A 19,443-nucleotide genomic window follows, 5' to 3' on the forward strand; every position below is an offset into this window, starting at 1 on the left:
ACTTTGTGTTCTGTTTTCTTATCCTTCCAGAAATCAATAAGCTTACACCACTGTGAGGTGTCTGTTGTCTGTTCACCCCTCCACTTTTCATAACACTTGCTACTCCTCCTACAATATTGATCAAAGTTAATCAAAATTACAAAATGACACCCTAATGGATCTTTAAATTTTGCTCAAGGTTTCATTTGATGCTTTATGAATAATAGCTTGTAAATTGTGATGGATGAGGAGCTGGATGGATGAACGTGTCTGTCACTGACGTTATGGGTTTGTCAAAGCTGGAGGTGGGAAAAAGAGCTACGTTTGGTTCTGGAGCTGAGTGGTTGTGACCTCCTGGCCCCTGCAAACAAAGAAAACGTGTCAGTTCTCTAGATTAGATTATTGGTGTTGAAATTATTAGAACACCAACTCATTTGAGATCCAACAGGTCGATGGTGAGCAGAATGAAGAATAAGGTGCCGAAGAGCCAAATGTAATTTCCCCCATGCATGTGTGCTGGGATTGGCTGGGCTGGGAAGTTGTTTGTTTTTGATTGTTTTGCAATCTACTGTACAGGGTGAGTTACAGTATAAAGGGCAGTTTGTGTGCGCTCGGTTAAGAGCATATGGGTTTCCAATTCAGCACTCAGCAAAATATGGCAGCTAATATCAGAACCACGAAATCGAGGAGTAGACAACAAACAACAGCAGCCTCTCCGGTGTGCTGTGTAAGGGATGCGAATGGTTTGATAAGGTGCATTTGTTTCCAGATTTAGCTGTAGTCAGGGTTTGTTGTCAGGAGCTGATTGAGGATCTGTGCTGTGACTGCCAAAGGGCATGTTACATCACCCGAAAGCCTGCTATGTTTTGTTTTGCTTCAAACCCTGTCATCACTTTCCATTCCACTTTTTATTTAGTAAAGGGAAAGCTGCTTGCTCAGGAGCTGGTAGAAATGTTTACATTTGAACTTCAGAAACTGCTTTCTGTGTATGTGAAGAGTCTATTAGAGTTTTGATGAGGGTGAGGCACAAGTAACAGGCTGTTGCTCTTTTTAAACTCTTCCCTGCACTCAGTAAACAGCATCTCCTGTGAGTGCATTGGAGGCTTTAAATTGAAATTACCTCTCTTTTATCTTTCCTGAAATCTGCCTGCCTTTCTCTTTTTCTCATCCTCCCCACACTGCTGCTTTCACTCTTAAAACGATGGAGTTAATTAGAACCGATATTACTTTTTGGAGACGTGCCACAAAAGAGCTGATTTTAAGTGTATGTGAGTGATTGTGCCAATTTAACACATCACTGCATCACATGATGCTTTTCATGTATGAAGAACTGTTTTTGGCACCTGAAGAACTTTATTTTATTTTTTTTTTAATTTCAGAGGAATCCTTTCTTGCCCATTAAAACCCCTTGAAGTATCATGTTTACTTAGAGTGTAAGAGTAGGTGTTCGGCTTGGCCTCAGATGATATAAGCTCCTGACAGACATCTGAGAGAGATGAAAGAAACAGGCCCTGTCTGCTCTGAGATTGAGACGGCGGGGTTTCGCTCTTCAAATACTGGCTTCAAGCTCTCACTTCTCACATGTTCACACAAACCCATTAAGTGCACATAGCATGAGCAATTTATATGTTTGAGAGGTACAAACAAACACTAATAGGTAAATAAACAGAAAACTCGCACATCATCCGCTACAAGCCAACTCTGCAGCAAGCCTGCAGAGCTGGTGTCAGCTCTCCGAAGCTACTTCCACATTCAGCTCTCCTCTTTAGACCATGTCAATAAGCTAGCTAGTTAGCAGCACAGGTTCAGCTGACTGTAGCTGTTTACGTTTGTGTCTCCAGACAGAGCCTAACTGATATTGATCAGTCAAAACAAGTCAGTCTTTTTGATTGCTGTTAATATGGGAATATTATGGGAATTGATATTAACATGGGAATTGTGAATATGAAAGTATAAAATGGCTGGACGGGTTTCTTCCTTTTTTTGTTTTGATGACAGTTTATGAAAGAAAAAAGATAAAATATCATATATACAAAGGTGAATACAGTAAATGGCAGTACAATATATGCAGTCATGTGACAAAGAGTTTTCAGAGGACTCTCTGCAGGCCTCAGTTAGCATGTTACATGTTAAAGTTCATGACAGTCCAGTTAGAAAAACACTGAACAAACCTGGCTTGTTTGGAAGGATTTCCAGGGGAAAACCTCTTCTCTCTAAAATGAACATGGCTGCACTGCTTTGCTAAGATGCAGCTTAACAAACCACAAGCCTTCTGTAACAAACACTTGGACAGAAAAGACAGAAAGTGGAGATGATTCACCATAATGCACGGCGACATTCTTGGAGAAAACTAAATATAAACAGAAACACTTCATCCCAAGCTGTCAGGCACGGTGATGGTGGGTGATGATTTGGGCTTATTTTGCAGACGCAGAACTTGGGTGCTTTGCAGACAATGAGTCGACCCTGACCTCTGTATATCAAAGTATTCGAGGGTCAAATGTGAGGCCATCTGTCTCACAGCTACAGTTTGGCTAAAACTGAGTAACTCATATTTATAACTCTATATTTACAGGTTTCTGCCTCTGTATACTTACCAGCCCTCTTTAATAGGTACATTATCAAGATGATTGCAAAGGGGAAAAATGCTTAGAAGCAAACAAGAAGAAAGTGAAGTAATTGGGTTTTTCTACTATGTTCTGCAGAATGTTTCAGAAGCGTGCCAAAAGCTTCTCTCTCCTCTACTAAAAACATACACCTTGTCTATTTTTGATGTGAGTCATGAAAAGCTGCACAGCACAGCTGGAGACCAGGGGAGGAGGTCAAACAAAAGAGCGGTCTAAAGAATATGCTCAGGCTTCTAAATAAAAACGTTGCACAGACCAAGCAGAACACAGAATGTAATGCATTCGTCCCAGCATGTCTCTGTCACTATATAAATACAGTTAAGTGGAATTTAATATCACCCTCCATCATTTTTTAAAAATAATATGGCATTGTCCCTCATAGCCGTGCATTTGTTATGTAATGTTAATGTTATGTTGTTTTCTAATCTGTTTGCATTCTCTTCACACTGCAATCTGCTGCAGTTAGCAATCAATTCAGGAGCTCACATGAGCTAAATATGACAAGAGAAGATATAAGAGTACCGTGCATGTGCATTTGTTTGAAAAAAAAGAAAGAAAATTAATTAATAATTATTCAGTGAAATTTTGCCAGAGGTTAAGTTGCTTGCATGGATGCCCATCAGTAGTTTTAAAGCAACAGCACTTCACCCGCTCAGCCCTCATTCATTATTTTTGGGAACCAAATCACAGAGGAAGGCCCGATCGATGGGGCTACCTGGCCGAGACTCAAATGCTTTGGAGAGAGCGAGGAGGCGACTAGCCTCAGATACTGAATCGATTGCAACCATTCTGCATCAGTCGGCTGACACTGCAGGCTTTCCACCTCAATGCTGAGGATGTATTGAAAGAACCCCGTTGGTAGGTGTATGCAAGGATGACAACATGGCTATTGTATTTCTGCCACTGCTGGAAGAGAAAGCTTTTATCTTCTTTCAGAATCCCTTTAAAGGCCTTTACTCTCCTGAGACAGCCCATGCTAAACACAAAACACACTCGCACTTAAACCTTCCCATTGAGGAAAAAGCTATAAAGTTTATAAAGTCAATTAAGGCTTTTTTTTAACTGATGTCAGGCAAATTAAAGCTGCCTGGCCTCGCTCCCCGTGGGTATACTGTCAGATGGTAAACCAGGGCCCATTTAGCGTCACGGGGTTCCCCAGGCAGGGCGCAGAGCAGTAAGCCTCTTACATACCCCCAACTCACTTATGCTTTTTACAAGTTCCTGTAGAGTGGCAATTTGTTTTTGTTTTATCAGGGAGTGACATTTTACTTTGGTGGAACATTTTTAATACACATGGACTCACATCATCAAGTGCAATCTGGAAGCATTCATGTTAAATTGTTCATTCAGAATCGTATACATTAATCAGCTTAGGGGAATTTACTGCAGCAGACTTTCTAAAGCGGCGCTAATCACTGTGAAACAAGAGCTGCGATGTCTAATTTGGACAGCAGAAATCAATGAGTTTCCTGCTGTGTCTGCCCAACGTATTGACTCACCGTGTAAGTCCAATATTTGTGAGCTCAAAGCGATACGAGAGCAAATACATCATATATATACATGAAGCATATAGTTTAGTGGTGCAATGTGAACTATATTGTTTATGTGTAAAAATTTCCATCGTTAATATTTTCTATTTGGCAGCATGTGATACAGTTGTGATGCTCTGTGTTGTCATGTTTGTGCTGGCGCATACCATCGAGGTTGCATCATGAATATTCTGTCTGCTCTCCAAATGCTGTCAACTGGACAGCCTCTGGCTAGGAGGCAGAGATGCACAGTGGCTATGATATTAAACAGATGCAATAGCTGTAACTAGACTGTGCTTTTGAATCTTGAATGCTTTCTTAGGTAAAAATACATGCACAGGGAAAGGTAGGAGAGGGTCTGCACATACAAAAATAATCAACGTCTCACTTTTTCAAAAACTGATAAAATGTGAAAGTTTTTTTTTTTTTTTACTGTGAGCCTGCCTTTAGTACAAACTGGGCATGGAGTCAAGCCGAGCCTGTAATTCTGGCACATCAGCTGATAACAGCTGATCTCAGCGCCAGTTCACAACAGCTGATGGCTCAACTGATACCCTCCTGCACATCCTCTGGCTAATCTCATATACTGTGTGCTTTTTAAGTTCAAGCTTTAGCCTGCCTACTGCTGCCGTGTCCTCTGCAAGCTGCTCTGCCACCCAGCCCACCCCCTCCTCCACTGAATCAATATCCTATTTATTATAGCCTCAAATCTATATCACAATTTTGCAGTGAAATTTGCAATGATATTTAACATGATATAGAAAATGAATACTGACCAATGTTTTCTGGGTGAGTGCCGCTTGCAGGCAGCAGCATTTACTTAGTGCAAATAAATGAAGGGCTTTTCATCCGTCATCAGTGAGCTAGTGTTAGTGATGTCAGCATTATAGCATTATGCACTGTAATACAGCATGAGCCCACGTAGTGCTTTCCGTAAATATTTAAAAAGAAGTATTACAAATAGCTGCTTAATAGTTTAGTTTAACAATAACTAAAGTAACCTAACCTTCCACAATATTGTCACATAAAAAATGATTAATGAAAAATATTTTCTACCTTTTGGTCTCTCCGTTGCCATTCTTTTAGCAAGGTCAGTAATTTCCATCCACTATTTGCTCTACCTGTCAAATGAGGTGCACCTATCAGCTATTGCATTTGATTCTATGTTTTTGCCTTGAGTGGTAAAACAAGCTTGTTTTTTTGTAGCTCCCTTTACAGGTAAAAAAAAATCCTTAGTAGGTGATGACATGGGCTCTGGCTTTCCAGCATGTCTAGGCTTGCCTCATTGTTTTGGGGGAAAATAAAAGCGTGGTGTTTCTATGTCAGTGATATTGTGATGTGACAGTTTATCGCATTAAATGTGATGATATGGCATAGCCCTTATCTGTTATTACTGATGCCTGCTCTGTTCCAGACTGGGGGTCCTGCTGCTGGGACCTTCCCATACCACAAATAATAAATTAATGCAGACAGATTAAGAATCGCTGTAACTTTTGACTTAACTGTGTCTAAATGAAATATAATATAACTCACATTTAAGCAGCTATAACAGAAACTGTGTTACTAGGTAATGAATTCAAACAAAGTATTTGTCTGAATGTTACAGGAATGTTGAACAAAGCATGAAAAGATAAATAAGTTGAGCAACCCTGTTTTTAAAAACTACATTTTTGATACAGGTATCATTTTTCAAGTAGTCCTTGAATAATTTCCTGTTGGCTTTACAAATAAATATCTCGACTTGTTATTTTTATGCACATAAAATGCAATCAGCAATCAAACGGTGTAGGGAAATTCTCGCACCTTACTAAATCAAATCAAATCAAAATTTATTTATATAGCACATATTAAAACAACAGTGTTGACCATAGTGCTTCACTGTCAATAAAAACATGAGACAGTTAAAACAAACAATAAAAGAGGACAACAAACAATAGGTAACAACGCAACAAGCTAAAACAGCCAACTAGACAGAATCAAAAGCCAAAGTAAAAAAATAAGTTTTAAGACGTAATTTAAAAGACTGGATAGACTCGGCAGTGCGAATATGAACGGGGAGGTTATTCCAGAGTCTGGGTGCCACGGATGCAAAGGCCCGGTCGCCTCTCGACTTCATTCGAGTCCTAGGTTGTGCTAGGAGCCTATTACTAAACATTCTAAGGTGAGGTAAGGAATCTGCGGCTTCAGTTATGCAGCGATTAATGATATAATCAAAAGGACAACCCATAGCCTTATTACACTCACGTTTTCGGTCACGTTACTGGCAGTTTGCCACATATCACCAGTGGACTTAGTCTGTGCACCACTTTTAAACTAAGTTCTTAAAGGAGTTGGTGACTGCAGATCATTGCAGATTATTTTTACTCATGCTGCATATTCTGTGGAACAATCTAAATGATTGATTACCCAAGCCATTTTCATTCACTTGTAATAAATATGCAAAAGTTAGGTTGCGAAATAATCAGTAGAAGGTCCCGAAAAGATTTTATGCTCATCAGCGTTATGGCTGCATGGACAGAGATTATAGCACTTTAAGAACAGAGCCTGGAAGCTTTTACTGTAGACACTCTCGATGCTAAAAGTGTTGGCCCCATGAGTTTGCTTTGTCCTAATTCTTCTTCCTGAACGAGAGTTACAATTCCTTTAGGAAATGAGTCATTTCTACATAATTTAGGGGATCACTGGATTCTGGGGGAAAAAGAGCACCTTTACACATAGCTGTGGCTCTTCTCCATGTTTCCTGTCACGCTTGTTATGAATAATAAAATTTAATTAAATTTCACTCCGGCGCAGGCACCCAATCTCAATCTCGCTGTCTGAGGATAGCCAGGGGGTTTGCTTTAGCCTTAGCAAACCTTGTGGAAAAGGCAGAAGCTGTTTTTGTTCACTTTGAGTTGGGGGTTGGGCGATTAGACGAATATGTATCAATGACTGGCTAAACCCAGTGCTAGCTAGACTATTTGGGTCATTTTTCTCATGATTTATGTTGTTTTATTTTAAAATTTATAGTAATCTTCAGCGCTGTCAATAATTACTTTATAAAGCACAGTTACTGAATAGCCACAGGTGGTGCCTTCTTACTTTTTAATGTGTTAAGCTTTAGTTGACACCGCCCTGACACCGCATGGTCAGTTTACTTTACTGTAGAACAGCGGTCTCCAACCTTTTTTGCGCCACGGACCGGTTTATGCCCGACAATATTTTTCATGGACCGGCCTTTAATGTGTCGCAGATAAATACAACAAAATAAAACTAGTACCGGTACCGAAAAAAAAGAAGATTTATTCATAACACCCGTGAAAAGACCCAGGAAAACCGAGTTAACGATCAAAACGATAACAAAATAACGCTGAAAACCGATAAAAACCCTGAAAACTATACATTTCACACCTGAGCCTCAACTCTCGCGGCCCGGTACCAAACGACTCACGGACCGGTACCGGTCCGAGGCCCGGGGGTTGGGGACCGCTGCTGTAGAACAAAGCACCAGTCTAACTGCCTTCACACCAGTGTTGCTGATGAATTTCTGAGCTAGCAGGCTAGCCCATGCTAGGTAAGCTAGCAACTTGTAGGTAGATGGTTTTTCCCTTCCTTTATGTCTTCCTACTTGCTGGTTTTCTGTGCTTTAAAATAAATATTTTTTGTTATCTTGGTAATTTTTTTAAAAAACATTCTGGCAGTATTATGGTATATCATTATATTTCCTTTATATAGGTTTGCAGTGCTCTCGCTGGCCACTTCATTAGGTACACCTTGTTGGCACTGGGTTGGAAACACTTTTAGATTGACATGACAGACTTACAAAGTTGCTGTTCCACCACATCCCAAAGCTGCTCTATGGGACTGAGATCTGGTGCCTGTGGAGGCCATTCGAGTACAGTGAAGTCACTGTTGCGTTCAGGAAAGCTGTTTGGGATGACTTGGGCTTGTGTCAATTGTAGCCTCAGTTTACTCTAGATGGCTGGAGTGTCACACAGTGTGTCGTCTGCTGCTGGGTCAACATGTTGTACATTCAGAAATGCTTGTCTGCATACCTAGCTATAGAGTCGGTCCCTAAAAGGATATCTGCTTTTGGCTTAGATTTAATGTCACTTTTGTTGAGGAATGTTTTTTGACATGTCAAACACAAGGTTTGTTGGTTCTGAAGTGCTGCTTTGACACAAACTCCATTTGGACTGATTCTTCCAAACCACCTTAGTCTTGAGTAAAACCTTTCTGTATCGTTACCTCACTTGGTTCATGGTGTGTGGAGGAGCTGCCTCAGCCCTGTCTGCAGTGAAAGCTCAGTACAGTGTTAGCACAACCAGATGGGAAGCACAAGTCTCTTTTTTTTAAACCAAGTGGAAAACCATATATTTGGAAGGCAGTAAATTATGATTGGAATATCATCCAGTTCTGGTTAAACAAACAAACAAATAAAACAACCCCCAGAAAGTAATTTTGCATTATTTTTTCAAAGGAGTAAGAGCATGAATACCTGCTGCTCTCTCGTTGGACTGACAGTGTTTGAAGGTTTTAATTTATTTTATGATTTATAATGGCTGATGTCAGGCATGATGAAAAAGATCAAAGGATTTTGAGCGTGTGGATGGTAATAGTTGCAAATGATGATATAGAAGCGGTCATATGTCATGAAAAATCATTCATATGACTGTTTAAAAAAGGGTAAAAAGGTCTCTTCTTCTCTTCTCTTCTCTTCTCTTCTCTAATCCCTTCTCCTCACTCACAGACACTTACACTTGTAATTCCCAGCCAGATCCATTGGAGTAAAAGCTGTGATTTGAGTTGCCGGCGACAGGCCGGATTAGCAGAAGAATCCTGAGTGAAGGCAGGTTTTTGCTTCACTTGCTACATTCCTCTCTGTGTGTGTAGTATTATTATTTTTTTAATTGAAGTCTTTTCTTTCCAGCCCTTCATCAAAAAGCCCACAAGAGATTTTAATATGCTCAATGAAGTGTGGTGGTCGTGTTTTTAATTGCAGAAGAAACAGGGTAAATGGTTAAAAAGCAGGTGAATACTTCATCCTATTCACACAGTAATATAATTGTCAGATTAGCTCGATTTTTCTGTAATGTCTAAGGGATAAAAATAACCCCTCCCCAGTCAGCTTTAACACAGAAATAATGCAGCAGAATTAATTCATATAGAGATGGCAATTATCAAGCTCGATAACCCTGGAGACGCCCTGTTGTTTGATGGCCTACATTCGACAAATCCCGAGTGTTTACAGATTTAGGTTTTGTGCTGAGTTGTTGCGCCTGACTGTTGATGAATGCCGTATTGAAGGTGCGGAAAGCTATTCACTTTCATCGAAAGCAATCTCCAGTGGGCCTACACTGATGTGAATGTATGAATATATTTGTCACTAATGGATTTCAGGTCAGGGAATGTCCTTTGGTGGCCTGAGTCAGATTCTGTCTTGACATGACACACAGATATAGTCGTTAGAGCTTCTCTTGTGGCAAAGTTTCAGTGGAACTGAATTTTAATGTAGTGATTTCGATGAAAAATTCATTTTTTTCCTCCCCTTTTACTTCTGTCTTTCACTCGTCTACCGGGGACAGCAGCTTTGATCTAGTTTGGACGAGTGGGGCAGATGGGGAGCGTGATGTAGGAAATCAGAGAAAGGCAGACAGGGATGGAAGAGACAGAGAAATAGCCTTCATCCATTAAACAAACTGGTATATGGCTCGGTAACCAAGACCTCATGTGTCCACTCTCCATTTCGTGTCCTTTATTTGTACATCTCATCATTTTCAGACATATTCAGCCGACCTCTGAATAATCAATGGTCATTTTCTCCATGAGATCCAAACTGGTAGTTTTTTTTTTTTAAGTTGATGGTGAATGAGGCACCAGATACTGTCTGGATAAAAGCTACAGATACTGATGGATCTCATCAGTGTGTGGCTCAGAGCATGTATAGGATGGTTTTCTTTTCTTTACAGAGCAGCAGCGTACAGTGACACAGATACTGTAGCTGCTCGTCTTATCTGTGTCACTTTTATATCAAAGAACAACACGAGAATCTTATGAAGTGTCTGAAGTATAGAAGGGAACATGAGCATATTATACAGTAGCCCTGAGAGGTCAAACGCATTGGAACTTAACGAAACGCCAGCAAATAGAAAAATGCGAAAACGCAATAAAACACAACGTAAACAGAAATAACCCACAAAACAACATAAAGAGACAATAATATGACCTGTGTAATGATTTAACAGCTCAGCTAACAGCTAATAGCAAACATCTATAGTATTATATGTCCTCCACTCAGTCCTGTAAAGGTTAATATACTACATTATAGATATATCACTCCTGCACACACAAAGTCGCACTCTTTAATATTATATATAATACAATAATGCTTTTGTTCTTTCTTTTGGTTTTATTACTCATTTGTTCTGCTGCATGTTCTGTCTTCTTCAAAATAATGCGTTTTTTTTTTTAAAGTAACATTTAAAAAAAAGGTCACGCTGCTCTTTGGCTCTGGTTTCTCCGTCTTCATAAGCATGTTTTTTTCTTCTTCTTTTTCTTAAATAGAAATTTGTTATTACTGTGTGTAAATCAGAGGTAAAGTACAACACAGACAGGTACTCTGACATGTCTTTCATACTTAGTGGAGGTTACAGGGATGGGAATTGGATTTCTCCCACTGCTGCCAAAATGTTTAATCTCTTTAGATGATGTGTTCCCAAAACTGTGTCCGATAAACAGCTCTGTGAGTCCATGTGACTTGTTTACAAGGCTCATTCTGCGTGCAACTTGCCTGTGCTTTGAAAAACACATCTCACCCCGGCCTGTCCTCTGCCCAGATGTTCTGCAAGTGCACCTGAGAGCGTCCTGCAGTTGGACATTAGCATGACCTTCTCTTCCTACTCTCAGATTCCACACACACACTAACAAATTCACTCAGTTGGGTACCCATACTAGCGATGGACTGACCTGACTTTATTCTCTCTATAAAAATCATATTTATTTGACCTTTACTGAGTATTGATTCACTCTTTTTCCAAATCTAAAACCTGTCAACCTCTGCCATATTCCCCTTTATATGCAGTAAGATGAGGCGGTTGTTACATGGCTTTGGCTGCAGTGTTATTATGTTCAAATACAGAACCTGCAAACAGCACCGAGCTTCTGTGATAAACGGTGATCGCGCCTGCAGTGGCTTTCTGTCCGCGCAGCAGATAAAGTAAAAGCCTTTTTTTAACGTAACAGCGTGACTTGTGTTCTCCTTTTGAATCATTGATTTCTGCAAACCACAGATGTCTTGATTCTGATTTTTAACGTCCAAAGTAAAAACTGTGAAACTGTGCACGACAGAGACTGATGCACACAAACACACCCTTATCCTCCCACCCTTTCCATGTACACACACACACACACACACACACACACACACACACACACACACATCACATCACAACCTAAACACTTGTTCTGGACCATTATTTTCACTCCCCTCATCTCGCTGCTTCTCTTCTGGGCGTGCCAATCACAGTTTCTATCTCAGGTCGCTGTTCTTTTAAGCTCTACCGCAGACTACTACCAGCGTTTCCAGGTTATACGAAGCAGGTAGGAAGTCTCGCAGTCTGCAGGAGGCCCTCGGAGACAGGACTCAGACAGTGGTTCCTTGTTTACTTTCATGAGTTGTTGACTGGCCACCCTGCAGCGGGCGATGGCCTGTCAGTGCTCTTGCTGTGGATTGAAAGGACATCAGAACATTATTGTGGGTCCGAACATAGAGAAACGAGGGAGCGTATTTGCTGGATTCCTGAAGTGTGTGCAAAAAGCCTGGTAATTCAGACAAAGAGGAGACAGTTCAGAGCTCCATCCCGCTTTGTTCTCTATTGTAAACCCTTTCTCCAAATATTGCATTATAGGTGTGAAGGATTAGAGTTCCGCTAATTATGAGGTTATGAATGGAATTATATCTCCCTGAGGTTGCCGAATCATTACTGTGATAATAGCAGTCTTGTTATTCATATATCAAGATATGCCAGCGAGCCTTTTATAATAAATGTGCTGTGAAGGCTTTGCTGCCTCTATAGTCTTATTTCCACTGTGAAAAATGTATAATTTTATTGCCTGCTTTCAAAGAAAGCATAGGGCACAATTTTGTGGAAGAGTCTGAATACAAAAAAATGCATCTTTGAAGCCATATGTGGCTGTTTTATTCTTAAAAAGCAAGATGAAAAACATATTTCTGAGTGCAGCTCCTTTTTTTGAAGCTTCATGGAGCAAAAAGTGTTTCACTTTTTTTAAAAAAAAGGGGAGCAACGTTGTATTCTTGGAGGGAGATTACAAAGACTCTGGGTATCGTCTCATTAATACGTAAATGACCGAGTTATTTCAAGACTTGCTTGTCAGATTAATGAGGCATATCCCTTTTAATACACACTCACTGCCATCTTCTCACATACACACACACACACACACACACACACACACACACACACACACACACACACACTTAAGACTCAAAGTGTAAGTTGGAGAGATAGAAGGTAGGATGGAGTAAGAGAGCTTGAGATGCTTTTAGAGCCCCCCAGAGAGAGGGGAAGAGTGAGGGGGAGAAAGACTGGAAGGCTTCCAAATGTTCCACTGTGGAATATCTTCAAGGACAATCAGCTAAACAGTTGATATTAAAAGAGCTGTGTGAAATCGATTGCTCAAGGTGTTATCTGCGCTGCAAAAATGGCTGGTAATTAGTCATGGCTAAAGGAGTGTTAGCGAGAGAGTGAGATGGATTTAATCTTAATAGATTTCACTGCACTGCAGATACAGTAGCTCCTGAGTGAAGGAGCTCTCCTCTTTCTCTCCCCCTCACTCACTCTGGATATCTATCAGAGGAGAAGCGGCTGAGCGAGTCGCTGTGATGTACTGCTGCTGCTTGATTTGCCCAAACCTCCAAATGGCAGTTATTTTTTCAAAAGGCAACGCACATTTGGCAGCTGTACTCACTTTTATTCTTCTGGCTCTCCAGCAACAGCAGCTCAGGAGCTATTATTTGTTTATGTATAAAGCTTGGGCAATGAGGCACTTCAGTCCATGGCAGCTGTTGACTTAGAGATCTTGGTGCGGCATTTAGAGGCAATCAGCGAACAAAACCCTGAGTGACTAACTGGGAGATTGTGTTGTTTGCTGCTCTGTGATGTACCGGTACCCTCCCGAAGCAGGCCAGATGTGTGTGTTAGTTTAGTGATTAGTGGGGCGAGGATTGATGAAGTGAGCTGAAGCAGGGAGTGTTTGGGAGAGATGTCAGCAGGCAGGTGAGGAAACTTTGTTTATTGTGTGCGGGAGAAATACCTGGAGTTAAATGTGGCTTTGAAGCTTTTATTAAGCCTCCTGCCATACACATTTCAGAAAGAGGAAAACAAAACACATTTCACATGTTCAGTCCATTCACAACGCTCTGCAGCTAATTTCCTCAAGGGACCTCAACTGGGGTCTAATTCTAACATTTACTCGTACCAGTTCAGAAAAAGATAAAGAGATGAAAATTAATATTAAGATGAATTTAGTTTGTTGGGACGGCCCTCCGCAGGAGTCCCAGTTTCCCTTGTAGCCCCTTGGGAATATTATTAATATTTGTCCACCCCTGATGGTCCAACCCTGTGTTCCAGTCTGGCCTCTGACAGGAAACTAATCTGAACAAAAGCAGAAAGTCAGAAATGAAATGCCATTACTGCTGGAAACTTTAACATGGGAGTCTGCAAGGCTGGAGCCAGCCTTTACAGAGACTGCACTTTTTGGCTTCATTTTTCAGCCTCACAGCTTTGTTGAAACCTTTTGAATATTTGAGTTATAGATCAAGCCAGTGAGATAAATGATTTAAATGGCTAAATTACCTCCTCAACATGTCTTGAAGTTCTCCAGAGGCCTGGTAATGAACTAATCATTTGATTCAGGTGTGTTGACCCAGGGTGAGATCTAAACCCTGCAGGACTCCGGCCCTTGAGGCCTGGAGTTGGACACCCCTGTCCTAAACATAAGTTGGTTTGTGAATTCGCTTCCGTTACATGGTTGTTGAATTATTTGTTGGTTTCATCTTGACCACAGTTTTATTTTCACTCAATGAAAGTGACATTTTGTGAGTTTTGTGTTTTTTCTCAGGTTTTCTGCCAGTATATTTTCAGCCCGGTGGCTCACTCGGCTTAAACCGACGCCCTGCTGGGTCTAAGCCAGGGGTGGGCAACTCCAGGCCTCGAGTGCCGGTGTCCTGCAGGTTTTAGATCACACCCTGGGTTAACACACCTGAATCAAATGATTAGTTCATTACCAGGCCTCTGGAGAACTTCAAGAAATGTTGAGGAGTCATTTAGCCCTTTAACCCTTTAGAGCCGGTAGGAGCGGGCACGCTCTGTTTTGCGTAACTATTTTTAAATCCCGGTAGCTCTGCAACCACGTAAGCTAGCGCAATAATTTTTTTTGCATATGAAACCGGAGGAGTTGTACTTACATCTTATGCCATCAGCTTGTCCTAGGTCACGGTTTCCTTCCACATAAAGCTTTGCAAAAACTGCATAAAAAGCGCTTGCAGCAACAAAAACATAATATTCCAGAAACACGCTTTGACGATCCGATCAGCTGTTCATAACACTTCCTACGTTGGAATAGACGTCTGCGCGAACTTTTGCATGTCCGCCATTACCTGCCCGAAACCGGAAGTGACGTCATTTTCGCGGAAATGTAGTCTTTTTTACCATCAGGGCCTATACTGGTGTTTTTAAAAGTTATGTTTGACTTTATGACTTTCTGTGTCGTTTCTGGGATGCTTAGGACTCATATTGCACTGCTGGAAATATTTTATTTTGATGCATATGCTGCTTTTTTGCAAATTTGCAGTATAATATTTATTTTCGTTTTTCCTGCAGTGTATAAAAATTGGTGTATTTCAAAAATAAAACTATGAAGACACTCAAAATAAATTTCCTGTGGTAGGAAACTATTTTGTGCAACTTTTTTGTATTTACAGTTTTGAGGGATAAGCCTCTTAAATTTCTCTAACTAGAAATATATGTTAAAGCAAAAACGATTTTCAATTTTTTTGTAGTTTATTGCACTTTTTTGCAATTTATGTAATTACTATGCACTTAATGAATACATATTATTAAAATCTGGGCTATAATTGTTGTATTGATGTATAGCAACTTGAAATGCTCCCAAAAATGGCACCACACCATGTAAAAATATAATATAAGCTCTGGCGGACTTGGTTCTATGGTAGGTCTTAAAGGGTTAAATCAGCTGTGATGGATCATGGACACATCTAAAACCTCCAGGACACCGGCACTCGAGGCCTGGAGTTGCCTACCCCTGGTCTAAGCAATGGGCAGTTTGTATTTTGAATATGTTTTTTGACATCAGCTACTAACCTTACATTTCCTAATGTATTTTATTAAATTCTTCACTTAATGCGGTTGATTATGAATTGTTCAGTTGACAGTTATAATCACCACTTGAGAAGCTGTACATCTGAAGTCTAAATTAGAGAGAGCAGCACCTATACAGCTCTTCTGTTTCCACAGACTACACGGTATAGTGTAGAGTTGTAGTGACTTAACAGCTTTTCAGGTGAAAAACAAGCTTCTTATTCTGCGCAGCTCAGGAAACAGGCAGTTGCATTTAGTGCTGATTTTTCTCCACAATCCAGGACGAATTCTCACAATCAGATGTTGATTACCTACACCACTCAGCTTCACAAAGGAACTGATGCTAATTAGTAAATGTGAGCATGTTAATACACTGAAGTAAGATGTTGAACAAGGTAAACGTGATGCCTGCTAGATACTGGCACTGTTTTTCTTAGCAATAAGAGTAAAACCACCAAAATGTTTAAGTACAGCAAGGATCTTTTTTAACCAAAAGGTGGGGGCTCCGTAGTTTATGACAGACGGGGATTAAATGGTTCATTGTTGGAGACAATCTTCAGCTGCAGAGAAATGCACATTTTTTATTTTGCCGATCATTTATAGCAGCAGGATGGTGGATGAACGATTGACTCGAATTAACCCTCTAGGGTTTCACCACATAAAAACAACCAGAAAAGCACTCAGCTGTACTTTTGTTTGTCAGAGGCCAAGTTTGAAGAAACAAAACACTTTATTTCATTGAAAAATGAATAAAATATTGGAAACTCACTTTCTACCATTTAAATTATTGATAATGTTATTTTGAGTTTACCGAAGCATGGCGTGCTTAAAAAAATTATATCCGCAACCTGCTTGTGTCTTACGGTGCAGATTTTTGGAGGAACCAGTAAAATACAAACTAAGCCCCTCGAGGGTTAAAGCGGGTTGTTTATCTTAATTAAGGAACAAGCTGCACATTGCCACCATGTGACTCATTTTGTAGGAACAATTGAGCCCTGTAGAACGGAGGAATAAGTGACGTAATCCTGCGCCTTTTACCGTGACGTTTTTCTAAACCACTCCCAAATCTGGCAGTGATTTTTGACACCAGCCCAAGTATCAGCAGTGTCCCCACTAAAAGCCTTTCCCAGTCAAAAGTTGTGTGTGTGCGTATTTTAACATTTTATTTGCCTTCAGAATAACTGACTAATACTAATTTAGAAAATATTTGTCGAGCCAGACTTTGTGGTTAGAACCTGCTTGTTTTCTAATGGGAGCGGCAAAGTGGCAGCGTCATTAGGAGCGAGATCACATCTGGAATGTATTTTTCTTCAGTAGCGTTTGTTAAGTAATTTATGTTACAAGGATTTACAGTGTTATAGTAAATGGTATGAATCAGTGTTTGTATTGTTGTGGGTAGTAGCTGCAAACAAATCTGTAATTATTTGTGTGTATATATAATTGCTTCGTTGGTTTTACACTGTTTAAGCAGGCCTTTTTTTCAGTAACCAAACTGCTCTCACATTTGTAGTTATTATTGCTTTTGTATCTAAAACGTGCTTTTTCCCGTCTCTTTTCTATGTTTTTCCTACAGAAGCTGAAGCAGAAGAACCAGCACCTGAAACAGATCATGGACCAACTCCGCAACCTCATCTGGGAGATCAACTCCATGCTGGCTGTCAGGAGCTGAGCCACACACACAAACACACGTGTACAAGGTGCAATCAGAAAGTTTAGAGACGGTATCTATAAAATCTTTAAAAGTAAAGTAGTCTTTAGGACAGGCTGCATCTCATCCACAGCTTCCAAATAACAGCTGTTTTAATATGAAGCTCATTTTGTGAGCAAGGATGATCTAAGCAAACAGCTTGTAGGGACTTACTTGTTCAGCAACAACACGAGGCATAGGGTGGGTAGTGGGTGTGTCAGTGTGGCCAAAGAACCTGTGCAATGTCACCACGAACCACCGAGCTGCCGTCGTGCCAAAGTTTGTGTTGGTTGAATCTTCTCCCTCAGGACGTTGCTGCAGACCTCATTGACAGTTTGACACTGGATGAATTCACAGTGCACACACTGAATGTTGAAGAAAACAATGCAAAGCATGCTCTTTGTTCTGCACTTCATGCTTTGGCACTTTAGGTTCTTCTCCTGCAAAAACAACCTGTTTAGTTGTTAAGGCAAAGCAAAACAGCCAACTAAAATCGATGATCTGCGAGACAGATTTTGGCTCATTCTGGAGTCTGTTGATAGATCTGTTTGCAGACTCCGAGACACTGTGCCTGTTTCACAGCATAAATGTGCACCTGCACGTGGATACAAAAATATCAATGACCCCCGACTCACAAAAGTTAATTCAATCACCCGTTCGCATTCACATAATCAATGTCTCAGTCGATTCTTTCTCAACAGGCACAATCTCAGATTTTTTTTTGATTGCACCTTGTATGTAGGACATCCACAGGTACACATGGACTACAGATAATGGATTGGTGATGGGTTCTTAAACTGGATGTATGACAGGTTACCACAGACTGGCTGAAGCAGTGCTTCACAGAAGGAAGTGGTACTTTAGCAATATCAAAAGGCTTCTAAAAGAAGACATTAAAGAACAGAGGATACACAAGAGGAGACAAATGAGGGCAAGACATCCCATGGAGGAGCCAGGGGATGGAGGGCACCGGTGTCATCAGCATGGCAGAAAATATTCTGTCTACCTCGACATTCAACATTACAATCAGCATTTTTTTTCTTCTCTCAGTTAATCTGAAGAGTTAATGTTTTATCTGTCTGTAGCTGCTAGCCCAATAGAGTGTTTATGCCTGTAGAGAAATTGATATATTCTATTTAATCCTTATATTCTGTTACTTGCCTATGTTACAAATGTATATTGTACCTGAGAACTTCAATAAGAAAAAACACTGTGGCAAAATCACAAGTCTTATTGTGAATATGTTGATCTTTTCTAGCTTGTATTTTAATCCAACCGATTATCTGGTTCCAATTTTCCTTTTCTTGTAAGTAATGGGGACAACACATGTTCAAGAACATTAGTATGCCAAACATTTAAAGTGTACAAACAAGATTTTAGTAAAACAGCTTATTTACATCCGTAATCCTATAACAACTGAACTAAATCTTCCTGTGATTTTATTTTTTTTAATCACTCTTTTTTTGGTTTATTTGTTTAATCTGTATTTTCATTAAGCATTTCCCACAGTGTTGCTGTTTTAACACTGAGGGAAGCACAACTGAAGGTTACTAATGGATCCTCCTCATACTCTCTGATGGTAAATTCATTTGTGTGCTTCTGCTGGACCTCAGTACAGCATTTGATACCAGTTTGTGCATGTAAATGAGGAATCTTTCTCACACAGCGAGTCATGGAGTTCCTCAGGGTTCTGTGCTGGGACCTTTAATTTTTATATTGTACATACTTCTCTTAAGTGGTAGTATTACAAAACACAACATCCATTTTCATGGCTAATCAGATGAATCCCAGCTTTATTTATCCATGCAGTCACTCAAATCAGTTGGTTAAACCAAAGGCATTTCGTAAAGGCCTGGGTGAGCTCTAATTTCCTGCATTGTTGAAGTCGACCCCAGCTGCCTGTAGGGCTGTCACAGAGAGACAGACAGCCATTCACACCTGTAGGTAATTTAGAACCACCAGTTAACCTAATCCCACAAACTGCATGTCTTTGAACTGGGTGAGGAAGCCAGAGTACAGACACAGACAACTTGACATAGGAAGGCCCCGGCCAGATGGTGGATTTGAACCCAGTACCTTCTTACTGTGAGGCAACAGTGCTAACCACCTTTACAGTTCAGACAAGAGTGAGGTCATTATATTTGGCCCTAAAACCTTAGAAATGTGGTGTATGTAATAAGATGCTTACTATGGATAGCATTACCTTTGCCTCCAGTAATCAGGAGATGTCATTCAATACATAT

General features: G+C 40.3%; 1 protein-coding gene across 2 annotated transcripts in view; it reads left to right on the plus strand.

The window, feature by feature from the left end:
- Positions 1–18,421, plus strand: part of med30 (mediator complex subunit 30) — a 48,851-nt gene extending 30,430 nt beyond the window's left edge. The window contains exons 5-6 of one of the 2 annotated variants that reach the window (XM_084918634.1): positions 17,087–17,170; positions 18,013–18,421. In XM_084918634.1, the coding sequence (XP_084774760.1) occupies positions 17,087–17,170; positions 18,013–18,084 (156 nt within the window). In that variant the 3' untranslated portion in view covers positions 18,085–18,421. Of the gene's footprint in view, positions 1–17,086 lie in introns of both variants that reach the window. The other variant, XM_084918633.1, reaches the window with a different exon arrangement.
- The last annotated feature ends 1,022 nt before the right edge of the window (positions 18,422–19,443 follow it).

Source organism: Perissodus microlepis, chromosome 22 (assembly GCF_051167445.1).
Source record: "Perissodus microlepis isolate ML-2025 ecotype Zambia chromosome 22, ASM5116744v1, whole genome shotgun sequence".
Taxonomy (NCBI): Eukaryota; Metazoa; Chordata; class Actinopteri; order Cichliformes; family Cichlidae; genus Perissodus; species Perissodus microlepis.